Here is a 9,782-nt window from a genome sequence, read left to right as displayed (position 1 = left end):
AATCTGTTAGTGTGTTTTGTCAGAGTTGATGATGGTGTTGTTTGTGGTAGCATAGGCAAGATAAAGAAAATAGTCGTGGTGTGAGGAGCAGTGATGGCTGGCATTAGGGGAGTGACTCTGGGACGCCAGTGATCACTGTTTAGCCTCCTGGAGGTGTCGTGGGACCAACTAGACGAAACACTGGTGAAAGGAGGTTCCCACCTGATGACCCCAAAGACATGTTAGTTATCACTGCTCATTAGTCTGTATAGCTAAATTAATAGTTATCATAGGACATGCTAAGCTTAGGGAGCTATTCACTGAGTCTGGTCCATTTTCTGTAGCACAAGCTTTGTGTTTATCTTAAATTGTGATTTCAGCATGAATTTGAAAGATAATCTTCTCCATCAACTGATCATGGGAAACGCTCTGTTGAGGCGATTCATATAAATGTGCAAAGCCATCCCATAACCATAATAACATGTATGAGTGCCAGCAGGTGAGAGTGGGGATTTTCCCTGATTTCCCCTGAAAGGCAAATGAAAGGGAAAAGCGGTAAAATCAGAGGCGTGTTGTGTATTTAGGCAGTTCTTCATAAAAAAGTGAGCGAAGCAACTATACACTAACTACCGCCTCATATTTATATGATACAGACTCCTGATTTTCATCCTGTTTATACCTGTTTGTCAGTATTTAGACCTGACGATGGGCAGTTGTAGTCTGGACTAATATTTCTCATAACCAATTATATCTTCTTGTGCTATTCAACACATAAGTTTCACTAACATTCAGCAGAACCTTCCAGTGGTTCAGTTGTAGTAAGTCAGTGAGAAGTCAACATACATCAGAATTAAAAGCCAACAATGTGCTCGGCTGTGTTGTTGTTAATGTCTCCAACAGTGAGGAAAAGCCTCTGTGCTGCACCGCGAGTACTAGGGAAAGCCATCGTCACCCAAAACTACCCAAAACAGACAGAGTTACTTCATCCAATCAGAGCAGGTTGAAGCTTTGTAACGTGTCTATTGGTCGGCTGGTCTCATTCAGAACTTGGTGATCTGCTCTGCTAACGTTAGGCTGTAGTTGATTCACAAAATACTTACGTGTCTTGATGATGAACTCTAAGATTACTCCTATGTGTGTGTGAATGCTTTCAGTCCATCAACATAACTTTATTAACTAGCCTATCATTATCACACATAAGTTATGCTAAAATTCTACCATTCAGTCAGTAATTGTATAATTGGTCTTAAATCGTGTCTCCCATTATTCTGCAGCAGTTGAAACTTACAGTCAGAGCAGTGAGGCTCATTCCCCTGTTTGGCCCTGAAGATTCACTGGTTTCCTTGTCTGTATGTTAAAGGATCATTCTCTTGCTGCTTTGTCCTAAAACAGAGAGACTATGAATCAATAGAGTCTGACACTGTTAACATTTGGACCTGAACGCGCTTAAACACGCGTGAAGCTAAAAATCAGCACTGATTGTGTTGTTTTATTTCAAATCTGATGTGCTGCTACAAAATCATGCAAGAAACGCTAAACACTCACATATTTTGCTGCACTGCACTTACACAGTGGCAAATATAATATTGCTGTTTTTCCTTCTTCATAGACTGGTCCTCATACACACACACACACACACACACACACACACACACACACACACGTACACAAACCAATCTCTCTGTTTAAATAACACAAAGAGTGGCTCAGTGGTCATACTTGGGTACAGGCCTGTTTTTGTCCTCAGCAATCACACACGCGTGCTCGTGCACACACACACACACACACACACACACACACACACACACACACAGAGAAGCTAACTGTATTAATAGGAGTCTGTTTTGTGTCAGGCAGGTCTTAATAGGATCAGTGTGAGAGACATGGAGCTGTCTGTCAGTCTAAGTTCATTAACTGATGATAGATAACCTGCACCGTGTGTGTGTGTGTATGTGTGTGTGCGCATGTGTGTGAGAGAGAGAGAGAGAAGGAGAGAGAGGGAGAGAGAGAGAGGTATGTATGTGTGCTTTTAAGAGTGTGTTGTCCTGCTTGTGTGTAAATTCTCTCTCTCTCTCTCTCTCTCTCTGTCTCTCTCTCTCTCTGATGTAATTTATAGCCCTCAATCGGAGGCCTTATCAGGTGCAGGACACATGGACACCTCCTTCTCTCCTCCTTCTCTCCTCCTCCTCCACATCTTTAAACTCCTGCACACCGACTTGTATTTTTCTCTCCTCCTTTTCCCTTTCTCCCTCTCTTCCAATCTCTCCCTGCCTCTTACTTTTCAATACTGAAGGATGCTTTCCTTGGCTGAAGGATTGCTGCCCTCCTCATCCTCTTCCTCCCATCAGCACTTCCACTTCTCCTGCATCTGGACCAGCTCTCATCAAACTCTCCTCCTCTACTTTTAAATCATTTTCCCTTTCTCCTCTTCCCCTGTTTTCAAACAGACTTTATTTTCTGGACAAAAATATGTACAATATTTGCAACTGTAACATCCATCTGTATGATTGAGTATTATAAAGTAATTAAAGTAGGCTATGAAGTACGAAACCGGCACACTTACCAGTTGCATATTAGCTCCTAAATCAGACTGATGAAGTGTGTTCCCTAACAATTTGTGTTCAAAATGTCTGATAGTGTGTTCCCGAACAATCAAGTGCGTGCTCCAATCCAAAATTCAACTGATTGTAATTTGTTCCCTAAATGTGACCTTGATAATTAATCCCTAAATCCAAGTGCGTGTTCTATACATTCAAATGATCAAATGCATGTTGCCAAAGAAAAAAAAAATCAGTTCCCTAAATCCAATTAATTGATTTATTTCCCTTCAATCAAGTCGTTAATCCCTTAATCGACGCATTCTGTTTGTGTAAAAAGTCCAGCTGGTCATTGAATATCAATTTCCTTAACCCAAATAACTTTTGAATGTGTGTTTCTGCTCATCAAACATAGCCTATGCTTGATGCTAAATCCAATTTACCATCAAGCGTTTTCATGTAATCTTCACTAAACCTGCATAAATTCTATTGTATTCTATTGTATTCTCTTCTACAAATAGGTAGCCCAAAGGTACTTTTTTGTGATAGTGACATCTGGTTTGACTCCAAAAGGCATTGTGTAACTGAAACTGTTCATTTCTATTGTGCAAACACACACACACACACACACACACACACACACAAACACACACACACACACAAACACACAGATAAGCTGACATTCCAAATGACTCGACAATGAATGTAAGCTGCTCACTATACACACACTGACACAATGGAGTGCCTATTGAAGAGAGATTTGTGCATTACAATGCATGAGACGACTGCGTGTATGTCTGTGTTTGTGTGTGTTTTTGTGTGTGTGTGTGTGTGTCTGAGTTTATGAGTGTACACTGTAAGTGAGAGCTGCGTTTGCACATTTCATTCGACCTGGACGAACTGATCTACCTGTCTCTCTCTCTCTCTGTTGATGTCAGAGTATCTTGACCTCTGCACATCTGTCTTTTCCTCCTGTTTAAGGTTGTTTGCCATTGTCATTTAGCTGTTACAAAAATGATTCATTTGACCATTTCCTGATCTGCCACCTCTATGATTAAGATTCACTTAGGATTATCAACCGAAACAACTTGAACCTTTCACCTCACACTGTTATCAGGTCACCTGTGATTTCTCAGTCAGCAGACTGACCTTTCACAGATATAACATCCTGGATCCAGTGTGATGACAGAGCGGATTAGTGGTCTGTGGGAGGCTTAAAGGACCATTAAATTTCACAGAGACACATTAAAGACTCTACAATCATAATCAATAATGTTTAATGACATGGAGAACAGAGAGACAATAATATACGCTGCTGTAGTTGATTATAGACACAGTACAGTAATAGTATACAGACTATTAAATGTTGGTGCACGTTTATGTTGAAAGTGATGAAAGATATTGATTATGTGAGTGATTAAAATGCCATTTTGAGGATTGAAGATGCTTAGCATGACAGCTGCAGAGTAAATATAAACAAAAACAACTGATGAATAAGTCATGGTTTATGGGTTTTAAACATCAAATACAATGAAATCCATGAATCAGAAATGGCCACGTGTTTACTTTTGCTCATTACTTGATATTTATCTACATGTTTTTTTAATCTTTAAAAGTTTCTGCACTTATGAAGAGTTTGGATTTAATATATGAACAAATAAATGACCCAGCATTTATTTTCCCAAAATGTATTCTTAAATTCTTTTGAACTCCTTTAACTCTTGGGTTACCCTGACCCTAAACTGCCATTACTGCTATTGTGTGTTGCTTCCTGTCATTTAAATATCTCTCTCTCTCCCCCTCTCTCCCTCTCTGCCATACAGATATGGAGGAGAGGACGAGTGCAGGATCATGGGCGAGTGGAAGTCGCTCCTCCAAGGTAACAAATCGTTATCAGCATCTAACCTATCATTAAAGGAGCTATTTGTACATTTTGCTATTGCTACTTAGCTAACGTTAGCATTAACAGCTATTTACTTACTAGTCTTGGCAAGAGCTTTAGCCATCGATGCATTTACAAAACACAAGGTTAAAATAAGCCCTTGGAGCAGCACTACTTCTAAAGCGCAGCCTGGACACTGGAGTGATTTGGTATCAGAAGGTGATGAGACAGGGCTAGCCGGTTAGCATTAGCAACTTCAGTACAAGAAAAGACAGCTTATGTTTAGTAAAGGAATTAAGTTGCTGAACTTGCAACATTTCTTCTGGACTGGTAAGTAAACAGCTGCTAATGCTAACATTGGCAATGTAGCAGTAGCATAATTTAGCAAATAGCTCCTTTGACAATAAGCTACTCGTTCTACCTTCTGGTCTTACCAGTACTGTGACTATTACAGTTATATCTCTATAGTTATATTATGTATTTGTCTTGGAGAGATGTATGCATTTATGTATTTTCAACATTTTGATAAAAAGTTGAGCAGTTGGATTCAAATCAGTATGTAAACAATATGTAGCCTATTTGTTGCATTTACTTTAAGTGATGAATGTGGTATAAGTTTGAGGTATCAGAAAACAAAATTATTTTTTGGCCATTCATGCTTTTAATTGACACATAGTGTAGAGGCAGAGAGGAGGATGACGTGCCACAAACGTCGCTGCCTGATTCACACCAGGGACCCCCATGGTATATGTTTTAATAATGCACAGCTAATTTTTCAAAAATTATGTTCCTCCAGCTTAAATGACTGTGTACTGTAGGTCTCCTGTTGCTGCCCTCATGGTAATAAACATGCTGTTAAGGTTGTGGAGCACAGTTGGGTTAGGTTTAGGCACAAAAGCTATTCGGTTAGGTTTAGGAAAAGATTATGATTTGGGTTAAAAAAGTACTTCATTAAGGTTGGAGGATCATCGGAATAAACGATGTCTTTGATAAAGGAAACAACATGAGCTCTGTGTTTGGTCAGCCCATCCATCCATGCTCTGTATACTACATCAGCGGACTTCCTCCTTTGTTCCCGTAATAAGCGTCTTTCACCGATGTCCTATGGGCTTTTTTTTTTTTTTTTTTTACAAGAGGACAGTCTTGAAATATGTTTATCTGTTTTCTTGTTGAGCGTTAGAGGAGAAAATTGATACCACTCTTGTGTGGACAGTAAATATGAAACTAACCTTGGGGGAAAGACTGGTAAAAGGGGAAAGCAGCCTGGCTCTGTCCAAAGGTAAAAAAAAAAATCCACTTGTCAGAATCTCCAAAGTTCACAGATTAACACGTTATATCTTGAGCTGAACTATGTGTCTGGACTATTTCCTGCGGTCTTGTCATCACTATGAGGTTGGTAGTCCCTGTCACTTTTAGCTTTTTGTATGGATTAAACAGACAAGATCCAGCTTGTTAAGTATTGAACTGTGTAGTTGCTGGTTGGTGGATTTTTCTTTGGACAGAAACAGGTGAGCGCCACACAGACATGAGAGTGGTACTGATCTCCTCATCTCTCTGCAGGGAAGCAAATAATCACATTGTATTTCCCAAAATGTTGAACTATAATTTTAAGCTGAGTGTGCACTGTGCAGCTGTATCATGATGGGAAATATATGAAACTGATTCTCAGTGATCAGGTTACGCAGCGGCATCTCTGCTATGGCCAGTACTACTTACTTCTGTCACTACAGATTACAGACTATCACTGCTGCTAATATTATGTAACAGATATGTAGAATAAGTAAATGTGATTCCTCACCCCACTTGTCGGTCTGTGTCTCCAGAGTTATGCAGATGGGTCTCAGTACATGGCATCACATGACAGCCTCTCACCTCCATACGCCAACTCCAGGCTAACAGGTACAGTGCAACCTTTGTGTGTGTGTGTGTGTGTGTGTGTTTGTGTGTGTGTTGTTATTATCTTTCTATATTATTTTACAGTGCGCCTCTTTCTCGCCATCAACTTTGGATTCACTGCTTTGTTAGGTTCTGATATGACAGTGTGTGTGTGTATGTGAGTGTGTGTGTGTGTGTATATGTGTGTCTGCAGAGAATTAGTGAAACACTAGTGTACACTGGAGGAGACAGGTCATCTGGCATGCAATTTCGCTCTCTCTCTCTCTATCTCTCTCTCTTGGCCCGCTGTGTAGAGTGCGCCAGGCAGTGTGTGCTCATTTACCCATGATGCTCTCTGCCTCTGGCTCTCTCCGATGTGGTGCCAGTTGTGAGCAAATGGCCACTGACACAGATAATCTGCCTCTCTCTCTCTCTCTCTCTCTCTCTCTCTCTCTCTCTCACTCACACATGCACGCAGTCACATAATCACTCAAACACACACATGCAGATGTACTTACACACACACACACACACACACTACACAGAGCTTAATTACCTTTGACTGGATGCATCAAATATGGAGGATGTCAGCTCTCAGCTATCCGACTCTACCTGCTCTCTGCCTCTTTCTCTCTCTCTGAATTGTGTTTGTTTTTCAATGTTCATCATGTTTCTTGTGTAACATCCGATCTTAAAGGTCCCACATAGTATAAAGGTAGATGTCCATGTGTTTTATTGATTATAAATCAGGTCTAATCTCTGTATTAATACTGTGAAAGTATCAAAGCCTCAGTCCACAGAGAAAAGCACAAAGCCTGTATTCAGAAACTGAGCCTTAAAACCAGCTGTCACAGACAAACAAAGCAGTTACCGCCCTCGGCCATGCCCCAAGCCCCACCCACCTGGACCCACCATCCAACCTTGCAGGATTTGCTTTCTTTTTACCTTAAATCTGCTATATTTTTATTTGATCACTCAGAAAACAGTCAGCCAATCAGAGGAGAGGATAAGAGCCTTACAGAGTAGATGTAAAACTACATTGTGATGGTTTTTGGTACTTAAACCCACACATATATCTTCTTATGCACTTGACACTTTAAATAAAACACTGGGAAAGTGTAAAGTATTAAATTAAAAGCTTCCATTCTGAAACAACCAAAACTTAAAACAGGTGTGGATTTCATGAATTTCATTGTGTGTAAGCATGTTTTTAAAGGGGAGTCACAAAGAAAAACTAGCGACATGAACGATAAGACTGAGAGTTGTATATACACTTTAAGGCCAAAGGTATATGGACACCCACATTTGATAGTTTTACATGTCAATCCAAAATCGTGATCATTAGTCTGTTGCTCTAACTGCTTCCACTCTCATCCCAAGATTTTAGAACCAGGCTGCAGGGATTTGCTTCCACTCAGCCACAGGAGCATTAGTGAGGTCCAACACCGATGCCGGGTGATAAGGTCTGGGCCTCATTCAGTGTTCCAGTTCATGCTTATACTGTAGGTGTTTGATGGAGTTGAAGTCTGGTCAGAAAAGCAGCCTTGTTTTAGGTGAACAAAAGCTGATCATCCAGATGTGTTTCAGACAGACTGAGAGGTGGAGTGAGGAAAAATGTTAACCCTCTTTCTGTTTGCACAAATGTTTCCAGAATGCGACCCTGTGCAACTTTCTTTCAAAGCATAAAAATTAAAGAATTATACAAACTGAGCAAACTCTGGAAATTGTCGGGTTAGTTATGAATGCACATTGCACATTAAGAATATATACAGTATATACATAAAATGAAAGAAATTTCAAACTGTAGAGGTGCAGGGTTTGGAATGATCCATTGTGTGCGCGATGTGTTGTGACAGTGTTGTGATTATGGTATGTAGCTGCAGAGGCAGAGAGGGAAGAGACAACGCAGAGTCAGAAATGGAAATACTGTATTCTTCATCTGGCGCACGGGAGCTGCAATTTACTTTGATAATGATAACACTAAGAGACAGAGACAGCCAGGGATATGGAACACACACACACACACACACACACACACACACACACACACACACACAGTTCCACCATTGCCAACAGTGTTGAAGAAAACATCCTCTTCACTTTCTACCTGTGACGGTTGCAGTTAAACAGAATAATTTCTTTGTGAAATTGTCTGGTAAAATCAGATTGTCTTCTTTGTCTGTTGGTTTTTCTCTCTCTCTCTATACTTTTTTTTTCTTTGTTTTTTTTTTCAACATGCTGTAATGGAAAATGCAGTGTTTTAGTATCAATACCAACCCCTTAAAGCTTTCATTAATGTCAGTGGTGGTGTGTTGCCCAGTTGACCCAGTCTAAAGCGTCAGAGACTGAACCACAACTTTTGGCCACACAAACAGGTGAAGAGAAAATAATCATTAAGTTTGGCATCATAAATAATGCTGTGTCTCAACTCGCATACTTCCATACTCACTGCCTAAGTGCGTTCACACTGTACAGCAACATGCAGTGCACTCCAAGTACCTGGATGATGGTGCACTGTGTAAAACAATGGACACTTCTCACCCTCAACGGTCGCCGTCTTATCGTAATTTGTGAAAACGGCGAGCGAGGAAGGAGGAAACGCCGCCGGCACTGATGGCGGCCTAATTTCCATGTCACATGACACAGGGGGCACAAACAGGACAGTAAAAACATTCATTTTCAAGTCAAGCGAGCAAAGCAGCCGGCAGGTTGGCGACAATCGTGGTCATATGTTGCGATCGTCATTTCCGGTGAGTGCAAAAGCGCAGTTTGATTTTGGACAGCACAATAACACAGTCGAAATTCACGCACTAGTATCTCGTTTGAGACACAGCATAAGATGTTGCCCGGTGGTTGCAGGTTGTTAACATGTTGCTAAGAGGTTACTAAGAGAGCATCAGTGGCTATGTTAGGGCCGCTGGTTGGTTGGGCGGTCTTTGATGACACTTTCCAAGATCCAATGAAGGGGATGACACGTTCTCGAATGGGGCGATTGTGTTATTGTGTTGTGGTTTATCTGCTGCAGATGCAATGTAGCTGCAAAGGTGGTTGGAATGGCAAAATAACCTCTCAATCTCACAAGGCTCTGAAATTCAGAATGAGAAGCGAATGTCTAATGTATATAAACATGGAAGTTATTTTGCTTCTGCATTCATTAACAGTAAAGGTGAAAGTGACTGGTGAGCCGACACAGCCCTGAGGAGCACCTGTGCTACTTGGCTTTTAACCCTAATGTGTATGATATACTGCGAGAGCATCATTCAGGACCTTGTTGTGCTCTGTGAGGCCGCTCCAAGCACAAGGAACCTCATGTCTTCCCATCATTTGTGGTGAATTACTGTAGCTGCTTCAGATTATTCTCAGTTCTCACCTGAAATGACCTCAAACCCAAAAGAAGAAAGAAACATTGCAGAGTGAAATTAACCCAACCTGAACATGTTGAGTGTGAATGCAGCCTCTCTCTATCTCTCTCTCTCTCTCTAACCTTGTCTGTCTTTCTTAACCCCCCC

At 40.9% G+C, this 9,782-nt stretch overlaps 1 protein-coding gene across 6 annotated transcripts in view; it reads left to right on the top strand.

The window, feature by feature from the left end:
* The window catches only part of tcf4 (transcription factor 4), a 231,647-nt gene that overhangs the window by 49,194 nt on the left and 172,671 nt on the right, over window positions 1-9,782 (top strand). For all 6 annotated transcript variants that reach the window (XM_087175703.1, XM_087175702.1, XM_087175704.1 and 3 more), the window contains 2 exons: window positions 4,340-4,395; window positions 6,222-6,297. In XM_087175703.1, the coding sequence (XP_087031829.1) occupies window positions 4,340-4,395; window positions 6,222-6,297 (132 nt within the window). The remainder of the gene's footprint in view (window positions 1-4,339; window positions 4,396-6,221; window positions 6,298-9,782) is intronic.

Source organism: Seriola lalandi, unplaced genomic scaffold (assembly GCF_002814215.2).
Source record: "Seriola lalandi dorsalis isolate HSWRI2012SDOR001 ecotype SW California unplaced genomic scaffold, Sedor1 jcf7180002054484, whole genome shotgun sequence".
Classification (NCBI taxonomy): Eukaryota; Metazoa; Chordata; class Actinopteri; order Carangiformes; family Carangidae; genus Seriola; species Seriola lalandi.
Note: the sequence above shows the minus strand (reverse complement) of the source record. Positions and strands in the feature narration are given on the sequence as shown.